Source organism: Pipra filicauda, unplaced genomic scaffold (assembly GCF_003945595.2).
Source record: "Pipra filicauda isolate LSUMZ 115617 unplaced genomic scaffold, ASM394559v2 scaffold37_size4185640_pilon, whole genome shotgun sequence".
In the NCBI taxonomy this organism is placed as follows: Eukaryota; Metazoa; Chordata; class Aves; order Passeriformes; family Pipridae; genus Pipra; species Pipra filicauda.
Window position 1 is genome coordinate 47,872 of NW_024104509.1, and position 26,600 is coordinate 74,471.

Here is a 26,600-nt window from a genome sequence, read left to right on the forward strand (position 1 = left end):
TTCTGAAATAGTTTTGCATGTCTTCATTTCAGGTTAGAAGTTACTAGACGGTGTTCTCTATGTCATCAAAACACTTTCACTTCTAGAAACAAAATATCCAACAAGAAAGCTGAGTTAAATCTCATATTCACACTTGTTTTCTCTAACCACTCTTCTTAAATTGGGGGAGGTTTGCACTATTATTGCTTTAATTATGTCACAGTTATAGCAAAATGAAGTATACTCATTTAAGTATATATACACTGGTTTGCCCTTTAACAGACCACTGTATACTTTTAAAAAGATATTTCAAAGAAATATGGATTTTAGGAAGTTGTCACACAGCAGTGCAAAACAACATTTCTCATGCCATCATTGTGAAAAACTCCAATTTTTATGGCCTACATTGTAATTTTACATCTAAAATTAAAATAACACATAGATTTGGTGCCTCTTTTATTTAAGGAATCGTAATTTTTAATAAAAATTGATATATTAATATATTAGGCTGGGAGATGCAGAGTTGTCTGTGCTTTGGGTTTTCTTTTTTTTTTCTATCACTGATCCTTTCAATAAACAGAAGTCTGGCATAGACAGTTCAGATGAAAATAAAACTTCTAAGTCCAGCACAAACCACCAGCATAAAAAAGCAAATAGTTACTGTAAATGCATGTTTTAAACAATATATTTCAAATTAATTGGACATTTATGTCATGGTTACTAAATAAACATGTAAATATCTCATCTTTGAGAGGGGGATTACATTCATCTACATTTTATCTTGGTCATTCAAACTGTGTCTAAAATTACTGACAGGCAGAGGATCTTCTGATCTTTAACTGTTTCAGTTCCACGCATGCCCCAGCCATCATCAGATAATAAATGTATGCCCACACTGCAGTTTGCAAAGAACAGAGAATTTCCAAACCTATTCTTAGATGAACAAACTTGGATACCAGAAGCACTCTAAGCAGCACAAGCTCATGTGGGCTAATTTACTCTGCTTCAGCAAAGAAAATTAGCCTGTGAGGAGCTCCAGACTGCTTAAGTTTTTTGTACCTGAAGTACCTCGTGTATAATATCCCTATACTATTTTTGCTGTCTTGCAGTCTGTAGCATAGGCAAGGCTGGAGGAATACACTCAGTGGGTCTGATACAAAAATCAAGAAATGGTTCCATGTCAATGGCTTAATGTGAATGAACATGCGTTACCCCATACTTCTCACATCGTTTTCTTGGTGATGCTGCACATTCATAGAACCAGATGATCACAGTAAGGTCGGCAGAAAATCTCATGCTATAACATTACAACCCAAAAGTTCAATTACTCAAAACAGTGTTCTAGAAGAGAAGAGCTGAAGACAAGCAAGCCTATTCTTTTTCTACTTCCTTCTGAAGAAGACATCACTTAAAGGAAAAGGGACAGATGGAACTACCCAATCTTTATGCAACACCTAGAAGAGATGGTATAGCATTACTTTCTTCCATAACTACTTGTCAAGTGTCCAGATAGTTCATTCTAACAAAGCGAGGAAGAGCAACTTTCATTTTTCTTAAAAATAAAATTTTAAACTAACAGGAAAATGTGACTCATGCACATTCACACAGTTAAAACTAATCATACAAACAAAAGGACGAAAAAACCTCCATACATTAACATTTTCCTTAGATAAATACAGGACTTTGTAGAGTCTGACTCAAACTGTGAATGCTTTTTTATTGTCCTTACAACTTTCCAGAGCACAGCTTAGTTTAAAACAAACTATACAGCCAAAATTTTGGAGGAGTGTTAGAAATTCCAAGTTGTATCTTCACTGTCTTTTCCCTTTTTAGGTGTCATGGTTTCAGCTGCCCTTCCCCCCTATCTCAGGTTCATAGGGGCCCTGAGTTAAAGTTGATTGGTCCCGGGACAGTCTTCCCTCAGGAACCAGTCAGAGCTGGTTTTGTTCGCTCCTGTGAAAATTAGATATACACAACAACCGTAAATTGTTGGCAGAGTTGGAAGAGTTGGGAGTCAGTCTGCTGTTCTGTCTGAGTATGTGTGTGTGAGGGCCCAGGGGTGGTAGGGTTCCCTTCCACCCTGGGAAGAGGGGCCCTGGGCCCCATAGCTCTGGCTAAGCCAGGGCTGGAGGCAGCATTGGAGTGTGTATGTGTTGTGAGGGAAGAGACTCACAACCACTGAGGTAAGAGGAAGAGAGGCAGGCTTTCAGCCAAGCCCTCTTCCCCCTCCTTTGCAGCGAGGCTGTGGGCAGCTCGGGACAGTTATAACCGGACCAAACACCTGTAGCGAAAGCTGAGTGGGGGCTTTTCCCCCTCACTGTAGCTGGGAGTGGATGTAAGGCTTAGTATTTTGAAGCTGAGCCAGAGAGGACGGGCTGAGAAGGCAGCTTGGTGCCAGGAGAAAAAACTCCAGGCGAAATTGGAGACGGGCCAGAGAGAGGCTCGGAGGGTGCCCTGCAGAAGTTTGGCTGGGGGTAGCCGAAAACTGATGGAGGAGGAATGATTCCCAGGATACATGCATGTGACAAGCCGAGCTGAACTTCAGCAGCTACGGAACAGAGGGAGAGAGTCACACAGCAGAGATTGGCACAGAACCAAGGAGGATGGACTCAGAGCTATCTTCTTGGACTTCCTGAGGAAGAAAAGACCTCAGCAAAGAGCTGGAGGTTGGTGGGGGGTGATCAGTGAAACTCTTTTCCCTGACACCCCAACGAAAGAAAGACTGTTTACCTATCAGCCTGAGGGTTTCTCCTGAACTGATTGAGGGAGGGGCTCGAAGGGATGATAGAACTGTGTTAATATTGTACATATATAGTTGCTTTTAGTTTGTACAGTATTTATTTTGTATAGGAATAAATGTATATATTTCCCTTCCCCCATACAGAGGTGTGCCTGCCTGAAAATTTCTCTTTGGTGTTGAGGTAAATTGTGGGAAGGTGGGGAAAGCTTGGAGACTGGATTTTTGTGGGGGTTCAAACCACCACATTAGGCAAGCATGTCAATGTCAAACGACCATTTTCTTAATAGAAACAAACACTTCTTATAAGTAACTGTTTAGCATTCCTAAAAAAAAGAAACAAAAGAAAAAAAACCCAAACAAACAAAAAACCCAACAAAAAACCAACCAAACAAAAACAACCAACCAAACAAAAACCCTGAAAATTTCCTAAAACCTTACAATACAAAACTATACACAGCAAATCTTCATGATAGTGAGATATCATGCAACTGATACAACTTGCTCAAAAAGACTCATAGTTCTGTAAAAGTAAATAAAAAACAGTTCCAGGTTTCTATTTTCAGGGATTCCATAAGAATACTGCTACAATCCTATAATAATAATTCATTTTCTTTGACTGGTCCATATACAGTCATCAGTACAGTTTTACAGCACAGGTGATGATTATAAAGCCACGCTTATGGACACTAACTAGAATTTAAGAAGGTCCACATCTTGCAATAGTCTTTACATCATTAAAAAGTCCAGCCCCAAAGCACCCTTAAAAATGAAGGGTTGACCACAGCTGAGATATGATATTTTAAAGTCAGCTTGTAGTCAAGGATTAAACCCATACTGTGTTTCATACTAACTTCATGAAGCATCCCTTCATCACAGACATGGCATTTTTTACAGACTTTCATTCTTATCTCCTCTGAAATATTCTGTCCAGTGATCAGAGGTCACCAAACTAAAATACTTATTAAAGAGAAAACAAAAGCATGTCAGTTTTTCAGGATAGTTTATAAATTACAGAATGCTATGTTAAAGAAAAGAAAAATAAAAATAGAAACAGAAAATATAATATACTGCAGTAGCAGTTCTCAAGAGTGATGAAAAAAATTCTGATAGCATGCAATGCTTTTAAAGCCCGACAGCACAGTCTTGCATAACACAACAGAAGAATGCTCCAATAGTGTTCACCTGACAAAATCTATTAAAACTTGGGTATATCCTTAGAAGACCATCTTACACAAGATTAAGGGTACTGGTGCAATCATATACTTTTAGTAGGTGGTTCGGAAATTATATTTTCTGTCTTCTGACCCTGTATTATTTTCAAAACAAGCAAATAAAAATTATTTCTATTTATAGAATAGCTACTCCAGGACAGGAGCAGTTGCTCTAACTATATGTTCTAGACTAGACATGTGGTCATCCACAATGTCTAAAAGGGAAAATTTACGTTAAGTCTGATTTAATAATTTATGTAAACTTAGCAATTGTTGGTTTCACTTGAAACCTCTGGTGTTAGTTCAATGACAACACAAATTTCTTTTCCATAATTAAATAATCTCGGGGCAAGTCTAAACTATGTGAAGCAGAGAACCCCATAGAGCAATTTCTGCAGCAAATGTCAGAGGTATTAGACCCTATATCACCTAGATAAAGGGATAAAATACATACAGATTATTAATTTCTAATTGGGCTAAGAGCAAGACATTTTTTGTCTCACGTTATCATAGTTTTCTATTTTTAATGTGAAAGTGCATATACATATAAATACACACACACACACACACACATATATATATATATGAAAGTTGCAAGCATCAAAAACAGGCACTAAAATTAGTTTTACTTTCAGGTGAACCAGAGTATAAAGCTTGTTTAAACAAACTTTATATCTGCAAGATTGCAATGAAGAAAGATGAGAGTTTTGCCCCTAAATGAACAAGACTGAAGAATGGATCCACGAAGAATTATTGGCTACCTATTCAATATTAGCAGACAACTTCATTTCTTATAATTCAAAAATATGTACATCAAAAATAAGTTATCCCAAACTTTGCAAGTCTGTAATAGAGTAACGATTGTAAATGCAGATTATTTTATCATCCTGAATAGATGAATGAAAAGGCACACAATGACTCCAACTGGCAATCACTTTAAAACTTTAAAAGGAAAATCACTGAGTAGTTACCTTAAAGCTCAAGATCATAAGATAACTGACAGTAATAGATCAGTAAAATTTAAAAACAATAGATATTGCATGAATAAAACACCTGTAATTTAAAATCGAAAATATTCTACACAGGGCTATTGTGCTGTGGGTCTAAATGAACCACTCTCTTTATACACAGAAAGATGCTTCCTATAAAATCAGATTGTCTTTCAATGTCTCTCTTCGATGAGGTAAAAACCCACATCGCATTTGCTTTTGCTAAACACAGGCTCTTTGCCATGGCAGATCACTAGCCTCTTCCCTTTGCATTGTTAAAAAAATTCTAAAATATTCCCATTATGTGTTCCTGCATCTCTTAGGCTATATAACATAACAACATCCCTAAATATATCCACTGTATTCCTCCTACTCTCATCTTCAGTACTGTGATCTGCTTATTCTTCTTCAGCATCTTTCTCACCTCCGCTGCCGTGACTATCTCACATGTCCCTTCTACTATTGAATGATCTTCTCTGGTATCTATATCTGTAACCTCTTGCCTCTTCATGTCTTCTACTTATTTCTTTCACAGTTGCACCTCTAATTTAGAATTTTATTACTCTCAGCATCATTCCCCTGTTCCTCCTCTCAGTCCTAGCACTGAATTTTGCTCACTGTCTCAAAAAAACCCAACCCATCCCTATTTTGTTTTGTGTCTCTTCTCCATTTGTCCCTTTACTACATTCTCCGGAATGTCACCTTATTATCTTAATATTTAGGTTAAAAATCTTTCTAATCCCTGAAAAAAATCTCTTTCTACTTTCAAACCCACCATTCTGTCAGCTGAGGGACTGCCCAACACACTCTAAATGACACTTAGCATTTTGCTATTTTTCATCCACAGTTACCTGTTTCTGACATATACCATTTGTATAATCACAATGTAAACATATTTAGATGTCAGATTACCATGTCCATAAGAAGGCCACATTTAAACCTTTTCAATGCATTTTTAAATGCATTTTAAAACACAGTTATTTGTAAGGCATTTACTGAATTTTACTGAAAGTCTATTCTTGTCTTGTAAAGTGCCATGTACTCTGTAAACAAGCAGTGAGATAGAAATAGGAACAGCAAAAGAAGTCAAGCTTCAGAACAACTTCATATTGTAATGATGTTGCTGACTGCCTGACCAGAACTGGTGACACTCCTGTGATATGCCAAGGGAGAGCAGACGCTGTGAGACACAGTGGTAATAAGAGACATGGGTCATTATCTCACCTGTGGATTGGAAAAATATCATTTTGTGACCTGATACGGCTACATTTATAGACTTCGTCAGTAACTGACTGATGGAGCACAGACTGTTTTGCAGTCTGTGAGAGACCTTTGCTTTGGTTTTGAGTAGAACAACAGATTTAATTTGAAATGTCAAAAATCTACTTTGTAACAGCAGCTACAGTGCACTGGATTTTAATGTTGGGCAAACTCCCTAAATACCACACAACTGTGCCTTTACTCAAAAAACTGCACTCAACTTCAGCAAAACTGTAGCTCTCTACATATGAAGATGGAAAGCTTTACACACTGAAGAGAGGTAGCATTTAATCCTTAGAGGCAGTGTAAAGACAATGGGCATCTTGCAGGAGGCAGAGAGCAAATCGTCATTTCAGGGAACAGATATGCCAAGAAGAACTCAAAGTAACAACAGGAGGGGAAATGAAGTTATTAAAAGCAAGAAGGTATCATTCTGAAAGTTGAAAGCAGTATCATAAACTGTGGCAAGTTGGTTAAAAAACCACAGCAAGGCAGTCCAGAAGAGAGTTTGAGTAAAAATCCATGTTGACATTAAAAGTTTACAATAGAATAATGTGTTTTCAAACATATCAGGAGCAGGGAATCTGCTTGAATGTTCACCTGGCTAGAAGACCATCACTGTGCCAGTGTTACAAGCTTTTTGCTGGTTTTTTTGGTGGTTTTTCTTTCTTCTGCTGAGTAAACTGTGGGAAACATGAGAAAGTTCCTATTCTTGAAGCTTTCTTAATAAAGCTCTATTAAGAAGGTCTCAGCAGAAAATCTATGTCAAAATGAATGTCAGTAGAAAACGTTATGTGAGAAACAGAGAGGGGAAAAAAGACGAGTAGCAAATTGCCAGGACCAAACAGTATCTATGTTTCAAAGGAATGTAATAGCTGAACCACTAATTGTAGTGTCATCATGGCTGGGCTTTGCAAACGAAGATTTGGGAAGGTCTCTACCCACATTTGTTACAAGCGCATTGGTGGCTAAAAAGGCCAATACGAGATAGACATGTCCGATTGTAAAAGGCACAGCAGAAAGACTCCTTAGATGGTATACTCTGCAAGGCACGATTCTTTCTGTGTTGTCTTTTCTCCTCAAGAGTGATCCTGCGTGCTTTCTCAAAGGCATCAGCAGCGTTATAGATGGTGTGTCTCCAGACCTCCTGATTTGAGGCCAGAGTAGACCAGTTATGTTGATCACTATGGCCAATGCTGAGGTGTTGTTTCAGGGAGTCCTTGTATCTTCTCTTTGGGGCTCCTCTTATGCAGCAGCCGGTGGCAAGTTCACCATAAAGCAAGATCTTAGGGAGGTGGTGGTCCTTCATCCTGGAGACGTGTCCTGCCCAGCGCAGCTGTGTTCTCATCAACGTGGCCTCAATACTTGTGACTGCTGCTTGTCCTAGAGCAGATGTACTGGTCACATAGTTACAAAAAGGGGGACTTCCTGAGGTGTGGGTTGATAGAGAACTTCTGTCTTCTTTAAGCTGACTTCCAGCTCAAAGAGCTCAGCAGCATCTGCAAAGCAGGATGTTAAACGCTGCAGAGCTGCTTCTGTGTGGGCGACAAGGGCGGCGTCATCAGCATAAAGCAGCTCCCAGACAAGATAATCACTAGCCTTCTGGCAATCATCCTAGGAGAAGGACAACTCTAATTTCAAACCTGAGCAGATGGAGCTCGCTTAGCCCTGTAAGGCCATCCATCTAAGAGAAGGACACTCTAATTAAACCTGCGTCCTGAGGACCTCACTGCCATCGTCCAATTGCAGTGTGCAACCTACTACTTAAACCCACTTAGTTAAGGACTGGAGAGTGGTAAATGTACCATCCACCTTTGAAACGTGTTCCAGAGGGTACCTGCAAACTGGTAAGCCTCAAGAGTGTACCAGGCCAGTTAGTGGATACTATAACAAAGAACAGAACTTGTAAACAGATTGATAAATTGCTTATACCAGGTAAGAGTCAGCCCATCCCTACTAAAGGGAAGTAGTTTGTGAAAAACTTATCAACAATTCAGTTTGTAAAGGAGATCTGCTCAGTATAGTCTGCTCAGATTTTCAAAGCTTCTAACAAAGTCTTTCACCAAAGCCTTGCAAAGAAACTAAGTAATCATGGTGGAAAACAAGGGGTCATGACATGGATAAATCTAGACAAAGCACGGAGTCAGCTAGCATGGTGCATGCCAGAGAAATTCCACAAGGACCCGCACTGTTTAACTTACTCATAAATGATGAAAAAAGGGTGAGTCAAATGCGAAATGACAAATTTTGCTGATCATACAACAAGTGGTAAAGCCAAGAACGGATGATGCAAACTTCATGAAAGGCCGCATGAGTGATCTCCTGGGTGTTAGGATGGTAAGTGAAACTGAAAATACAAAAGTGAAGTTATGTACACAGGAATTTCAGTCCTAACTGTATTGGTAAAATGATGGGCTCTGAGCTCATTATTGCCAATCATGTATGAAATCTTGAGGACTTAAAAAGTTCTGGGAAAATGTAAGTTCAATGAGGAGTAGAAATGTGGAAAAAAGAAAAACAAAACCAAAGCAAAAAAAACCCCAAACCTTGGCATTTAAGGATTTGTATTTAGCAGGAAAATAAGAGTAACATACTAAGCAATGGATATAAATTCATGACTCATTCACATGAGTGCATTTCTTGTTTCACCATTCCTCCAGCTTAAGAGAAAAAAAGGTATAATAAAATTGAACAAGGTACAAAAAAAGGTGGGATTAGCAAAGGCTGGGAGACGGCAGAGCAGGATAAAAAGAAGTCCACAAAACCTGAAGCAGCACAGGATTAGAGACAAGGAACCCACTCTACACCACCTTTTCCAACTTAAGAGTTGGTGGGCCTCAAGCACACAAAACAGCATCACATTAGTTAGGCATTGCAGGAGATGCTTAGAGTTTATGGGGATTCAGGTGGAGAATGGACAAGTTCATGGAAGAAAAATCCTTCATTATCTATTAAATGTAAGGACCCTTCCTCTGTTTAAAGGAAGCATGTGCCAAAAGTTGTTGGAAACTGAGTGAATACCCAGGAATATTTTGATATTTCAATTGGCTTTTGTAAAGCATGCTATATCTGAACATTTTTCATTGTAGTAATCAAGGACAAAGTTGAATAAACAGACTCAGTTTTTAAAAAGTCTGTTCATTCGGTAAACTACATAAGAGATACTTTATGTAATCAGATTTCACAATAGAAATGTATCACTGAAGTTTATTATGCAATATTCAGGACGGCATCTATGAATGTCTTCATTATTTTAATACCTGGAGAGGTATTAGTACCATCTACTTTGTCTGCTTGAGGCATCTAATTGAGATTGAGTCAGAATACCTAAAATTAGTGCTACGTACATAAAAAGGAGCAGAAGTGTTTCCAGATGGACCTAAATTAAACACATGAAGACAAAATCCATAAATATTCCTTCAAGTGTTACTTCTACTTTACCTAGTATTTGCCAGATACAATTGTGGTCACAGAGAATAAAAAAGATTTGACTGCTTCCCACATACACACCTACTCAATTACTAATAAAAAAATCTTAGGATCAAGCACTGGCATTTTTTAATGCTTTCTGTTGACATTTCTATTACAGATCTATCTCAAGGCTAAATGGATTCTGACAATGGCATTTTATGAGAGAAACAAATTGCACTTCTGTAATGCTTTGACTTCCAATATATTTTCTCATAAGTGAACTAAATTATCAGAGTACTTAAAACATCAGTTTAAACAAAATCTTTACTTCAAAAATACACTCCCCCACACGTTTTACATAGTCTTTTCTTTTTCAATAATTTCACAAATAGAATAATCTACACCCTTCAAATTGTTCTGAAGCATATCAATGGCATTGTTTACATGGGAGGTATTACATGAAATTACAGGAATGATGCTCTTGGCATCTCCCATAATTTCAGTTTAAAACACAGTGCAGCTTCTTCCACATAGCATCCTGATTAAACAAATTAACTATGGCGCTGACTGCAAATGTACACACCAGAGTGTAAAAAATTAACAGATACAATGGCCAAGTCTGTATTTAATTTTAATTAAATTTCATTCTGTAGCTCAATTAATCCACAACTCCAAATGTCAGCAGGACTTAGGCAAATGGAATGACATCTGCTGCACTGCACACTGACTATAAAACCTTCACTGTGTGCTAGAGCTCTGGAAATGTACCAGGACAAAAAAATAAATTAATTTTTAAAATTCTTATTAAATATATATCAATTTATAGTAGTCTAATTTCAAAGAACATAGGAGAGGTATTTGATAGAAAACTTGAAAACTTGGGAAAATTTCTTTATTTCACAACTCTGCCTAATAATACTGCCTATCTGAAACAGTGGTGTGCATTAGTAACAACATATTTACAATGGGATTGTGTTATTTTTAAGTAATTTGTTAAGAGATAACTTGTGACGTATTGTGTAACTTAAAAAAAGATCATATTGTAAACACTCTACATTATTATTAATACAACTATGTATCTGCATAGAAGTATTATCCAGAAGTTTCTGCTCATGCTTGAAAGCTGTAGGAAGACATTATTCTGTCACAGAGAAACTTATCCACACTTTTAACAGCATTAAGGTATTTCAGCGGTAATCTGACATCTAAATATGTTTACATTGCCAGCCACATGACAGGTGGATCAGAAGAGGAGCTGAGGAATTTGAGGAAGGGGAATAAAAAGACACTAACAGTGAAAGGAAGTTCACAGATTTTCTGAGTCACATTGCCATACCGATATTTGTGTTACTCCTTAATTTCTTTAATCTTTTTTATTCTAAAAGAATGGCCCCATCTTAGCCATTATTTTTATTGAATTTTTTGACAAATGACAGACAAAGCAGGTATAGCTAAGGGAGCTGGGAATGAGGCCTGTGCATCTGAGATTAGGGAGAGGTTTCCATAGTAAGGGTTGTGAGGTAAACTACTGAATTTTTAATAAAATATTAATACCCATTTCAAATGGTTATTACCTTATTTAAAATACACAACCAAGGCAAAAACCAAAAATGAAAGGAAAAGCCTGTATGTATTTCACAGTCCTTTACACATAAAAATGTACTAAGATGTCTCAATTTTCCAAATACTGTCTGTAGCTTTGATCAAAAAGTATAAAATAATGCTGAACTGAAGGATAATGGACGCTCTGTCATAAGATCTTGATTTTCCAAATACTTGAGTCAGTCAGATACTGTGTTTACAGGACAGAGGCTGTCATTTATCTTTCAATTTAATGATCTTTATAATTGTTTCTTTCCCATATTGGTAACCAAGTCACTGAACATGAAAAAAGTGAAATAGAAGCTTCCACGTTTTTCCAAATTATCACTACAAGTCCTTCCAGCACTACTAACTGTATTTTGTGCAGCTCTTGCGTATTTTGGATGGTTGTAAAATTATCAGTTGAAGCAAGGAATACTTAAAATCATGTATTGAAAACTGAACTCCATTCTTCAAACACCTATTTTTTATTCAGGTGGATAGATTATATTTAATAAAAGTATTTAATAAAAGTGCTTACCTATAATAAGAATAAAAATTAAAGCAGAAGATACAGACAGTTTCCAGGACTACATTTCTATCAAAGAATACAACTATTTCTATTCCTCCCCTCACCCCCCTTAATTTGGAGCTTATTTTATGCCACATGCATTCAACATTTATATTTAAATTATATTTAAATTTCAATCATTAAACTAAGTAAATCTAAATATGATTATACTTAATTATTATTATCACAATTATATAATTAACTAAAGGATTGTCTAAAGTTCCTTAATTTATTTTTTCTTTCCTTTATCATTGCTTTCTCAAAGGCTGCTCTCATGTTTAGAGAAAGCATTTCACTGCACTACACTATGCATAAATAAACATGTTCAGTCATTCAGTCTCCTCTATGACAGTCAGCACAGATTGCTGATTAGTACTACACACCAAGTACAACCTTCAGATGTGTGCCTAGTTGTTCTCTTAGGTACAAAAATTGCAAGCTATCCGAATGACGGAAAAACCTGGATACCACCCACATTGATCCAGCCATCCGCAGTCAAGAAGCCTATTAAAGGCTACAAGAACTGCAGTGTCTATTCAAGTGAATACTCCCAGAGCTTCTACTTTTGATATCCAAAAAGCTGCTCCACCACATCCCCTGCTGTTGGTGTCACTGTAAAATTTCAGGTAATGAGGTAAGGGGCACACTTGGGTTCTTTATATGCAAAGATGAGGAAAATTAATTTTAATGCTAAAAGGATGGGAGTACTGATACAGACAGTCACTAAATATTTCCAGCTGCTCTGCTGTACTGGAATCTGGATTAGGAATCCTGTTATAAACACCACAAGTACAGAGGAGTTTCTTATATTCCATTGGTGCAAAAGGGGCATGGGGTACAGCATAAAGATGGATAGAGGAACAATAAAATATAAATGAAAACAAGATACTTCTCTGTAATAGCTGCAACAAATAAAATGGCTTAGGGGGAAAAAAGTGAAATAAAAATGTTTCTGAAAGAAGTGTGGTAGGTTCAATATCATCATCATTATGATATACTGTGCTATCAAGGTCAAACCCTCAGAGTTTTCTAGTTTTACAGTATAATTCTACTTTCTAGTTCATAGTTGATTGAGAAGATGTAATTTGTGAAAAAATACTAATGCTTAATTGTTCTTTTTGTTTACCCGTTGACTAGTACGTGGGGACAGTGGACCTCACTTAAAACTAGACAATAAAAACTATTTCAAAATTATTGAATCCATTAAAAAAACTTCAGAAAGGCTGGGACATATATGTTCATGAATTCAAGCTTTAAAAATTGTAATAACGAAAATGCAAAGATCTTTTCAGAATCACGCTGCTATTAAGTTTTATAATTTTGGAAGGTAATTATTAAAAGAAAGGTCTTACACCACACTTCTCTAGATTTGTTCTTCTAGAGAACACTTCTCTAGATGTAAAAAACAACTGATCTGTAAAACAAAAGCATATATTTTTCAATTACTAATACTAACATATCCAGACTGGTTAAAAGTCACCATATCTACAATCTAAAAACTACACACTAAAAAGCTCTTATTTGCCTTTTCTCCAGTTCCATTCTTATTAGTAGTAAAATTATTAATACAATTGTAGCATCTAAAATTTAGCAGGAATGATACAAATCTTGACACAATGTAAAAAAAAAAAAAAAGGTATAAATCTAAGAAAATTTGGATTTTTGTTTTTTAGATACAATTTTCTCCAAAGTTCAAGGGAGAGAGGAGTGGTTTGGATTTTACTCTATGAGTCACGCTCTAACTCAACGAGCTGTGCATATTTCTAGACAGACAACAGCACTTTACTGATCTGCCTGCCATTGACTGTCAAGCTTCTGCCACTCTCACTGTACAACTCACAAAGAATATCACAGACTGATGCGCAGACAGATAAAATAAACACCCAATTTCAGTTTCAAACTCACCATGTAGCTGCCATTATGCATTTTCTCAAACAAATTTTTACACTAAATGTACATATTTAAAAAAAAAAGGAAAAACTATTTCAATGCACTTTGTGAAAACTGAACCTATTCATAATAGGACAAAAACATACAACTCTCGTTTTGACTCCTCAAATCATCAGCTCTTAACTCAGGATACTATTTTATTACAGTAAGACCTCTAAAAGATACTGGGAAAGGCAAAAAAAAAAAAAAGAAAGAAAAGGGAAAGTTTGAAAGTATCTGTGCTCTGGAGACAAAAACGTTTATTGCTGTTTTAAGGCCAAATATTACCCTTCACTGGTCCAATCTCCATATCTTGCAGATTCTGCTAATTTTACTCTTTTCTCCCTAACCAGAATTAATGTTTCTTCTTGATTTTTGAAAAGAATATCAGATTCAAGTGAATTTTCACACTGGAATCATGTAAAGAGATGAAGTTCTAAAGCAGCACCTTTGGTCTTTGAATAACATAACTTTTACAACAGCTGTCCTTCTTCAAATATATATGTGTGTATATATGTGTGTATTCATATACATATATACATACATATATATGTGTGTATTCACACATATATATAGTTCGAAGTCAGTAGAAAGGTATTAAGTCTGAAGATACTAGTAAAATGAGACTGTAAAGCACAGTGCTGCAAGAAGATTGTCAGTCTGAAGGAAACTGAAACACTGACAGAACTCAGGGCAGAGTGAACTGATACCAAAAAAGGCTTCAAATTCTGTTTCCCTCTATGACTTCTATGACTTTCTTAGTTTTTATTACTACTATCCACTTTCATCTTTCTGCTCTGATTTTAAGCAAGCTCCTTATCATTAAAAAATCTGATTAATTTTATAGCCTGGATGTGTACTGGAACAGTTACCTATTTCTACTCATGGTAGATCATTATGCAGTTTATCCCAATAACTGAATGTGAAGATGTTAAATGTTGTCGTGTCATAATTGTTCTACTCACAAGAAATTCTTATTCTCACCTAAGTGAGTGTAACAACATTAATGGAAATGGTATCTACAGACTGTTAGGAGAAGTTAGTTATACAGAGTTCAAACTGAGGTGAAATTAGTAAAACAATGCAAAAGCAAGGAATGGTCACACTAGCATTTTGGTCTGATATTACAGACTTCTAAGTAAAATATTTCCCCAGCATGTTAGAGCTGTGACCTATACAAAAAAACCTGCCATAATAAGACCACCAGTTCAACTCTAGCAAAGCTTTTTTTTTCTATGAAGAAGGCAATATAAGGGAATTTATGAAACAATCCATTTTTATGCACATGTTCTGACAATGAAGAACTTACCAAAACCCCTGTGACCCAAAATTTGCTATCAAAACTATGCAATCAGACCTGTCCTGTCCACATATGGAATTTTTTTGGTTATGAGGATACTCTACATGCAGGAAATGGTCAGTGTGAATCTAGCTAACAGATAAAGAGTTCTTTCCAGTATTAAGACTCATATACTGGACTACTATGCCTTTTTTTTACCTGTTTCTTCTTAATAGCTGTAAATAACACTTAAATTTTAAACTTGAAACTGTTGTATAACTATATAGAGGAAGCACAAGAGATTGCACTCCTGTGCAACTTCTGTGCAATATCATTGCACTTTTGTGTAACTGGAGTGACCTCAGAAGAAAATATTTTATACGGAACAGATATCTTGCTTTACAGATGCTATCACTTGTCCTTATCCCTAGTTGTGATAATAAAAAATTGTTCTGTTTCCAGAGGTGAATTGTCTAAAGAACCTTTCCAACAAAACCAGATCCAAACAAAAGGTTGGACACAATTAAATGCAAATGTGTGTCTTGTAATATAGTCCTTGAGTTGGGCATGCTATGTGGCATTCACATGCTCTTCTACATCAGAAAGCAAGACCCGCTTAAAGACTTACTAAGGTCATCTTAGAACTACCTCAAGTTCTTCCTATTGAGGATCAAATATGTATCATACACCATCAATACTTCTTGCTGGACAATAAATGAAAAGTAAAATACTAATGTTTCTTGAAATATATTTTTTAATTATACCAAAAGCAAAATATACAGAAATACAGACTTCTTGAGGGCTCTTCTAGAGATTTAGTTCTTTGTGGCATTGCAGATAAGGACATCATCAAAAAAAATTCCCCTCAAATTAATAAATAGCCTATGAAGGTGAACCTTGAATTCAAGAACAAAAATATACTACATTAATAAAAATTATGCAAGGAAAAATTAGTTCTAATTGCATTCTCAATGTGACAAAGAATGTCGTAACTGTAAAATTTTTATTAAAAAAATGAAGTAAAATTAAATAAATTTTAAAGTACTTTCAAACCTTGTTTATATTATTTGATAGCACCATGAAAATAATACCATTAAACATTGCATTTTCTAAAACACATTTAAATGTCTGAGGTATAAAAGTTATTCCACATTTATACCTTATTAGATGCTTCCTTTTTTCCATAACAGTGTTCATCTGGCTTACGCTTCATGCTCAAGTCATGCAGATTGGAGCTGACTCTCAATTACACAAAGTCCTTCTCCAAAAATGACAGACCAAATACAGTAGAGATAAAATACATCAAGGTTTAAAATAGGTCCGTTCAGCCCCACTGCCACTTCATCATGAAGTGATATAATTCACTGATGCCTCTGCCCAGCCTAACATATGTTCTAGTCACAGCCTGCGTCACTCTTCATTTGTAATTATTTCCCTTTTTTCCCCCTTATCTTGTAATACTTTGCTTGGTTGAAGACAAATACTGAAAGAAAAAAAGAGTATTATCATATGATGACCTGTTCCAGGGTGTTAAGTCCCTGTCAAGGTTTGATTTTAACATGGGGTATTGATGACAGTACATCAAATCAGGCATCATGTTCGGAATTAGACTATATTAATTATCACTTGAGTGCAGTATGCATGAAAGTGCTGTTTCACTGACTAAAAGGATTTGACGGAATAAAAATCCATTTCTCATCTGGTTGCTTATGGATAAAGACGTTTTTCTCTTTGCTGTGGATTTTTCTTTATTAAATATGATATTTATAAGATTGAACAGACTGTCTCATTCAACAACAGATATGAATATTTTTAAACAAAAATATTGATGACATGATCTCATGTTTAACAATGTTTCAAAGTTTACTGCTTAGTCATTACATAGAAATATATAAAATGTATATACAAGATGTACATATATGTAATATTATTTTAAAACACAAAGTTATGAAAAATTATTATATTATGTAAAAAAAAATTTCTTATAATGACATGGAGGTAAAAAATATAATTTCATTTTCTCTTAGTAAGAAAGTGTATTTTTATGCTGAGAATTGCTTCTTGTTTTTCATTTAATAAAAAACTGAAATTCAAATCACTGAAAAAACTGTCATTTACACAGAAAAATTCTACTTTATAGCCTGTACAATGACTTAGCTGCAGAGCAACTGAGAGGAGATTTGAACTTTCAACTGAAAATATCCACAGAGACAATTAAACCAGCATAGGGTAATGTAATTACTGTAAAAAATCTACCAACGTAATTTTTTAAAATTTATCATTTTCAATTACTATCCAGAAATATGAGTTTCTCACTTTATGTTAGGTGTTAGCTGTCTCATACATTTGTGTTGATATAGTGAAGTGCCAGAAAACATCACCACATTAGGGCCATTGCACAGATGTTGCTCATGGTATATGAATTTTATGTAGCATACCAGAGATTCTTCCAAGCTCTTTTTACCATCCAGCTGTGCTAGGAGATGATGCTGGGACAAACAGAAGCTAAAAGAGTTGGACTTACTGGTGAGCATTGTACTTAACTGCTAACACCAGCTATGGATATGTAACATAATTAGAATTATGAATATTTTTATTAGTTATATTCAATTAGTCATGCACCTTGTATCTATCTACTGATCTTTCTATACCTGTACTTAAGAGTTTTCCTTAGAAACTCTTAACTGAAGAGAATCATATCATCTGTTAATTTGTAAATCCCATGGTATAAGATTAGAGATCTGAGGAAATGGAAGAAACTAATTCTTAGATTAGTAGGTACCAATGCTGTATGGGTAGACCCACCAATTGACAGCATAATAAATATCTTGAAAATAAACAACATACATTCCCAACATTTTAAATCCTGCTTAATCACAGTACTCAACTACAATCAGAGATCAGCTTTAGCTAGTTCTAAAGAATCATAAGGATTAAAAATTACAGACCATTGAAAGAAGTACACTAAATTATACCTTATCAGATGTTTCTATGAGCAATAAGTTGATGACTTTCACTAAAGGGATAAGTTAGAAGATGATGCTGATCATTAAGGTGGCATCAGAAAAGGCATTAATGAATCACAATGATTTTCCCACCAGATAAGAGATAATAACTTGTACTGCCATAGCAGAAGATGCAGAGATTTTTGCTTGTAAAATAGGTAAATTTTATGGACCATATTAAAACTTCAAACAAAGACCCTGTGGGATCAACACTTAGTGTTCTTCTGTGTTTGGCAGGAAGGAGGAATCAGCCCATTTCACACTCTTCTCCTTTCTAGTACTTAATTCCCCTTCCCTTTCCAGGCCACAAACACCAGCATGCAGAAATTCTTTGCTTAATCTTCACTAGTGCTTGTGATTAGTCCCTCTGGTCCCACAATCCTTTCCTAGAAGACCTGGTCCTCTATGACTCTTACTTCCTTTACCTGAGGAAGTAAGGTAATGCCTTGCCCTAAAGGAATTCTAGACTGTGACTGTACCTGAGCTATGCTGAGCATGGCATACAGCAGCTGATAACAGCTGATAACACCTGATAACAGCTGTAGCAAGGATAACAGTGTCCAAGAATTAAAAAAAATTACTAGAGGTAAAAACTTAAATCTTAGTCTCCTTCAGAAGAATGCAAAAAAAAATGAAACATGTAAATGTGTAGGGCAATGTTTTCATAACTTCTGAATACCTGAAAGACAAAACAGTCAAGACTGTTCTCCTTGCTAGAGAAGCATGACAAGTAGCAGATCAGTACGATTACACTTACTTTGATTTCTCCACTGCATGCTCCTGACTAAAAATTTTATTGTCTCCTCCCTTCTTCACCTCCACGTACTTGGTTTGCATGCATACTAAATTGGTTGTCTTACAGTTCTTGCGCATGAGAAGCCAACTCCTTGATCCTTGCTTTAGAACAGTATCCACATAAAAGTATGATGTGAATGAATGGCACTATTCACTCAAGTAAAAGGAAAGCTGGAGAGTGTGCTGTACAAAATGGAGGTTGATTGACAACAGAATGCTGCACAGGTTATGCAAAATCAAGGAGGCTACAAAGTGGGAACAAATGAATGGGAGCTGCACGCTGAATGAGTGATTCAACAAAACTACACCCTGAAGTGAGGTGCTTGCAAATATCTTAAGAACAGCCTCAGTTAAACATCATTATGCCAATGCTTAAGCTCCATCAAACTCCAGGAAACTACAGAGATTATTTTAATACTTTAAAGTGTTATTATGGGCATTATTTTTAAATACTTTTCTTTAAATACCAGCTGCAATCTGCTACCTCAGAAAAACCGCCAATAGAACTCCATGCTTATTTGGATGACTCAGTGATCAAATTAAATCACATTATCTTTGATCTTTTTTTTACAGTGACGTAATTAAAAAACTTATGACTTGGGAACAACATCTTCTAGCTTGCAGCTGTCTTCTATGAATATTTGCTATATATCCATCTTTGTATGGATAATATAGTTATTGCTTCCTGACCAGAAGTAACACATTTTCATATCTTGCACGGCTTAAAAGACATATGGTATTCCAACAGTTCTACAGAGGCTTGGTTTGGGGTAAGAAACAAAAGTAAACATCCACCAAGGCTAAGAGGAAACATACTCTGACTGCTTCAAAATCCCTGAACCCTGCACCATTACAGTTGTAGAAACATTGGAGAAAAAAGAAACATCAAACCAGGAATAAACAAGACAGCTCACAATTCCTCCTCACAGGACCTACCCTGACCTAGAAATAAATCTGGATTTGGTATGTAAACACATCAGAACTTTAGGGCTCACACAAGATCATGCACTTGAGATGTCAATAACCTAGACTGTATTAAATATACTAATGTTGTTATTAATATTGCTATTAAATAAACAATATAAAACCAAAGGACTGCTTACCAGACATATAATGAAAGGGAAAACATGCCACCACTGTCCCACCTGCAGCACAGACCATAGGACACTTCTATTACCAAGGAAAAGTGTAGCACAGCCCACATAATTAAATTTTCTTCTGATTTGTTCTCCTTGATTCAAAAGATATTGCCGCTTATGTTCCAACATTTTACACTATAGGTGAACATTTGAAATTAATGAACCCATAACTGTGTAGAAAGGTTTGTGGGAGCGTCACCACAGAACAATTTAAGACATTGACTACCACACTCAAACAAAAACTGCTGTGTATACAGGTCTTTTGTCCACAGTATATCACACATTTCATGTGTAGTATGCAAGATAGAGAAGTGTTATGTTTTTATGAAATTCAGGTTCCTGGCATGTTTCCTCTCTCATGCTAAAATTACGCTTATTTAAAGCTGCTAACTTCTGTAGAGGCTGTTTGAACTTTTTATTATGAGTCAAGACAGTCTCATCCACTTGAAAATACTTCTGCACCGTGCAGGCAGGTGCATAATGGCAGTTTGCAGACAACTGTTCCTCTGATACTTCTGACTTGATTAGTATAGTCTAACAACATAAAACTTGACGAACAATTAAGTTATCTGAAACCTACTCCATAAGGCATTAGGACAGTATTAATTACTTTACTGGTTAATGACAGGAATGTGGGGATTATTCTTAAAACAAGATTGACTGGTAACATTGTGGGTAGAAAAAGATTATTATTTCTGGACCTGACATACTTACATCTGTAGTGAAGAGGTAACATCACAAGTCTTAACAGAAACCTGGATACGTATGGAGCCTACATTAGGAACGTTTCAAATTCCAAAACATAATCTGAGATTCTATGAAACGTGTGTGTTAACCATTTCACAATCCCAACCAAAATATTTGTCCTAATTGAAATTTCTATGACAAAATTATTTGCAAGTTGATACAATTACTCTAACTTTTCCTTAGGTAGTTCTAACAAAAATACACTATTTTACTGCTTCGCTACTAAGACCTTCAAAGTTTCTTCAGTTAAAGTGAAAAAAATGGTTGAAACCACAACAATTCTTCAGTAAGTGTGAAGACAGAGCAATCGTATAGGAAAAGCAAGCACAAAAATTGGTCTGGTTATTCAAGTACTTATTGCATGCCTTTGCACAGTTAGGACTTGCAAACCTGGGAAATAACTAATCTCACACTGAGATAACCAAGGTAAAATTGCTACATCAAGATCAGGTTGATGCATCAGATACTTTTACCTAAACTATTCCTATGAAGATTTTAAAAAACAAATAAACAAACAAATATACAAAGAAAAACAAAGAGGGATTTCTAACATGCTCTATACAGTTCAAATACTTCCACACTTTGTTATTTACATGACAGCATGCATCCTATATATTCAAATTCTTAATATTAAATTATTGATCAAATCACATATACCTTTAGCTCATGCTAATGAGCTACCTGATTTTGCAAACAAACAGTACTTCTCAAGAAGTTTATGCAGTTGCCTTCTTAGTTCCATGCTTGGCACCCTACAATTTAAACTAACTTCTGACTCAAACCAAGCAGACAGGTGAATCTAGATAAAATGCTAATTCTAGAGATCAAGATTCAGAAAAGTCCAGTTCAGCCTATCTTTTAAAGAGATTATTTTCATATTAAAATAATTGGCCAAAGATTACTCTCCATTATAAGAAAATCAATTAGTGATTCAGGCTTGACCAGAAATCTTATTCCAATATATTCATTTGCTTGCTAGAGATAAACAGTATTAAGCACATAAACTAAGGAGCAAGAACCTACTGAGCTCTTGTACACTGGCCTCAACAACCACTCTAATAGTAATTTTGTAAACACTCTGTATATTGTGGCATTTCATAAGCAGATTTTTTTTTATTTATTGCTATTCTACATTGAAGAGAAATTGTGACAAATTTGTGCATAAACAGGAGAATGTTAAAGCAAGGATTTTCTCAAAGGCTACACTAAAACTTTATTATAGGGCAAGATTACTTTTTATCAGCCTACATTGCATCTAGGAAGGTCTACATCAAGGAGCCATTAATAATTTTTTTTTTTTTAATTAATCCTGAATACTTTCAGCTTACACCATAGCCAAACATTTACCATTATGTGAAACTGTCATTCTGTTCTAGGTAAAACAGTAAAAGAGTATTAAGGAAATTGAAATTGAGTATTTTCACTAACATTTTCACAGTTCCTTACATTCCCTCTTCAGGCAGTATTGTGCTATTGTGCAACAAAACTGTTTCAGTCCAATATTTGTCTCTCTCACTAGTGTCTTTCTGCTTTACATATGGGTAGTAAGTAATATTTGTAAGTACTGAATGGAATAGTGAACATATCACTTCAGGGAAAAAGGCTTTCCTTTCTCTTTCAAAAATGAAGGAATGACAAAATGAAAGTTCGGCAAAAATGCACTGAGAATATGTTAATTCAAGCGAACTGTGACTCACCATTTACCTTCCCCTTTCCAAACAAACTCCCGAAAAGCTTATTGAAAAGCCAAAAGAAAGGGATGTAATGAATAACATTACAGGCTCAGTGCAAATGGGACAGGTCAGTGGCACTGCCATGTAATTTTCTCTACCTGTGGAAAGGGGTTGACATTCATATTAATCGTTGTATGTTTCCACAGAATTGGTGCTATTGTCATAATCCATAATTGACTATACTATTGACTGTAAGTAATAGCTATCCTTCTTAAGAGAGATGCATGAATTTCCAGTTAACTTACTAAAACAGAGTAAGCAATTTCTCAATGTGCCTCCTCTATTACCAGACAATACAGTAAGTTCCAGAACTTTCTGTACCTTCTCATTTCTGCATGTACCCACTGAATGATTTGGAAAAAATATCACAGAAGGAAGGATCAGCAGTATATTGATGATGCTGCAGTGCTACGTATCCTTCACCACCTATATCTATGTCAATATCACCTACCAGTCAATGGATGAAATCAGATCAGAAATACAGAGAAAGAAATCTGCATGAAGGGAAATGAAGAGCCTGACAGATGTGCAGAGAAAAAACATTTCAAAGGATTCACACTGAATGTACAGTTTCCTTTGCTTTAAGAGAGACATACACAGTATTGGTCAAATCAATTCACAGATTAGAACTCCTGAATTTTTTCCTGACACTAAGTTTCATCCATTACCGATGCCTTCAGTTGCTTGTTGCTAAGAAACTTCTTCCAATTCTGGTGGACGATCATAAGATCACAGGAAAATTCAGGTTGGAAGGGACTTTAGGAGGTCTTTAGCTCAACCTCCTGCTTAAAGCAGGGTCAGCCATGAGGTCAGACCACGGTTATCCAAAAATGGCTGAATGAGTGATGTCCTAGCCTCATTACATCCACTTCTTGGCTAGGCTATATGCAGTAATTGGACACATTTTCATTCTAAAAACTGGCTAGTATAGTGCATTTTTCCTTAACAAGATGTGCATTCTTATCATTAGGGTTCTTAGCTGGTGTATTTTTAAATCTGAGCATCTCCATGGGCCACAGTGGTTCCCCCTAGAGTTTAAGTGATGTTCAAAGTCTGTTAAAATATTAAAACTGTGTAATCCGCTTACCTAAAAGACTGACTAAAGCAAGACAGTAGTCCTCTGACCAAAAGAAATCCTCAAAAAAGGGGAAAAAAGTCTTTCTTGCGGTTAGTCTGAGACTGCAAAATGTCTTCCCACAGGAGCTACAGATCATCAGAAATCCCATCCCTCCAAGTATAAAGTTCTATTCTGTGATACCATATTAATTTAATTAATATGTATACTTATATTTATTTCTATATGTAACCAACAGTATCTATATTTATTGGTACATACATCTTGCTCCATAAATCTGCAGAATTTATAATCTTTTTAAACAAAAAATCCCAAGAACATTAATTTAGGTATTCCATTCAATACACATTTACATTTGTAAAAGAGTGAGTGAAGAAGCACACTTACTAGCTTCATAGAATAATACAGTACTAAAATGTTTTGTTTTGGGTTTCAAAGCCATGACTTTCATCATATAACTTGACTTGAACTTCCAGATGAAAGCCCATATTTCATCTGGAAATATGAAATATTTCATAACAAAGATTTCATAACAAACTTAGAAATACCTTGGCAGAAATGAGGCAAATTTCCAAAGATAAGCATCAGATAATAAGGATATTTAGAAATAGCATAACTGAAACAGAAATGCTGACTTAAATACTAGCTTTGTCCAACACTAGAATCACTCAGAGAAAGAAAAAACTGTTACTATGAAGAACCAAACTGTAGTGGCTTAACTTTTCTTTACGTATTTCATTTCTGCAGTCATGTGTTCCAGATAAGGAACAAAATAATGTGAAAAATTAATTTAATCCTCAACTACTGAGAATACACGTACTATGAAACTGAGAGTCAAATTAACCTAAATGTTATCTGTACAACTGGTTTATTCACATATTGATTTAAACTATCAGTAAAACATCTTTGATGCAACTAGCTGTCAAACCCAATACACAATGATGGTGAATTTTTCTTCATATTTAATTTCTTTGTATTTTCATGTGTCTAATAACACCACAGAGACTGGGTAATAAGTAAATTCACTTCCACCACTATTAAACATTTCTGTTATCTCCTCCTTGTGACCTTCTTCATTCAGGAAAACTTTATTTCAACATCTGCAATTTATTACTGAAGTTTCTCACATGTTAAATTCATTGTCTAGTGCCATTCTATTGTAAGAGAATTATTGTCTACTCACATAATTTTTACTTCCAATTATGACAATTAATCACCAAGGAAAATTTAATTTAATTTGTGGAATATAAAGACTGAAAATAACACAAATATTTGCAAAGGGCTTTTCATGTTAGCATGCAGAGAGAACTCAGAACAAGTTAAAATGGATTTGATGTCATCCATGGCTTTTTAATGTGCTATGTATCATAAAAGGACAAGTAACATAAAAAACACACAACACATCCCTTAAATTTTTATTTCTCTTCATTATCATAAAGCCCCAAAACTGATATTGATCTAATTACAAGATTCTGATTATTTTCCAGGGATGCAATGATTCTTATTTATAAAGATATGATGAGCATCTCAGAAGCTTTTTCAGGATGAGAGATGATATGGTCACAGACTATAAATATTCTGTATGCTTTTTCTGGAAATCTACAATTTAACTCTGAATTGTTTTCAAATACTATGGTTACACTAGTGGTTCCTCCACTTGTCTAATTTTTATCAATTGTTTATATCTGTTGTCTCTTCTGAGTGAGAACACATATGAACTGTATGTCAGTTTATTTAACTTCTTACAGATTTCACTCTGATTTTAGATACGACATCACATTTCGTGTTGTCAATAACTATGCTGTTTTAAAGAAATTATGGATTAAAAATTTTACTACTAGATTACTTAAATTCATACATTTCTACAGAGCTCATGAATTCTCACTTTCAGGAAGCATTCTGTTATGGGACTTTATGTTTGTTTAAGTCAAGAAAAAAAAACCTCGACAGCCTAGGACTCTTGTGAAGAAACAGTTTGAACTGTGAATACCTATGCTGGGTCACTACTTGGTTTTGCAAAGGAAATGGACTGGACTGCTTTAATTGGTAGTTAGAAAGCATGATGCTAGAATATTAAAAAAAGTCCTTGTTTGAGGTACTGTGGGGAAAACTGCATTCTTGTTCCTCAGTTAATACAAATTCTCCTTCTATCTTCCACCTCTTCATTATCAGTTTAGGTAAAACTACTGGAAAGGCATCTTCTACTAATTGATGATGCTAATATTACACAACATTTACAGGCCTCTTTCAGAATTGTGACGTTATTGTTCCATCCCAAGAGAATAAACTCCTAGTAAAATTTTACCTTGTTAGCGCAGCCACATTTACAGCAGCACATCAGCTAATAATCGGGATCAATTTTATCCTGGACTAAAAAATCATATTTTACTGAAGACTAACCAAATTGCAGTGACTTAGCAGAATGGGAAAAAAAAGACAACATTTTCCTTATACTGCTTGCATACTGACAGTTACAGGTTATGGATTACAAGTTTTAAATAAAGTCATTTTGTTGTACTCTTGAGGTCTCTGCTACAACTCCAGGTTTCTTCTACTTTCTAGCTCCTGGCTAAGTGTGTTGACGGGGGCTGGGCACATTATTTTCCTGAGTTACTTCAGACTATTCTGTCCTTGTCGTTCTGTCCAGCAGTGATGTTTTTTCCTCCTGGATACTGGTGGCTCCAGGATTCCGGGTATGTATTTGAGACTTGAAGCTCACTTCTCAGGAAGGATTCAGATTTGCTACTCAGGAAAGTGGTTCAGTGACCATTCCTAGTGATACCTAGAAGATGTGTAGGGACATGGTTTAGTGATGGACTTGGCAATGCTGGTTTAAGGGTTGAACCTAATAATCTTAAAGGTCTTTTCCAACCTGAACAATTCTCTGATTCCATGACTCTTAATACATAAGCTAGATCTTTAGAGTTTAGCACTGCTATCCATAAGCAACAAGATTAAATAAGTAGTAAAACACTACCTTAATTTGTCAGAGAAAAGTGCTGTGATGAGAAAACACAATTCAAACTTTCAAATAATTGTTTCAGAAACTGTAAGATGCAGGACCATACAGCAGAAATTGCATTTTGGCAAGTCACGTAAGAAATACAGTTTGAAATACACAGTAGAGGGTAACGGGATCGGGAAGGCCTTTACTGC

General features: G+C 35.5%; 1 protein-coding gene across 2 annotated transcripts in view; it reads right to left on the minus strand.

Moving 5' to 3' along the window:
- Window positions 1-1,722: 1,722 nt before the first annotated feature.
- The window catches only part of KIAA0825 (KIAA0825 ortholog), a 196,342-nt gene continuing 171,464 nt past the window's right edge, over window positions 1,723-26,600 (minus strand). Inside the window, exon 19 of one of the 2 annotated variants that reach the window (XM_039384850.1) lies at window positions 1,723-1,932. In XM_039384850.1, the coding sequence (XP_039240784.1) occupies window positions 1,911-1,932 (22 nt within the window). In that variant the 3' untranslated portion in view covers window positions 1,723-1,910. Of the gene's footprint in view, window positions 1,933-25,930; window positions 26,227-26,600 lie in introns of those variants that run through there. The other variant, XM_027728962.2, reaches the window with a different exon arrangement.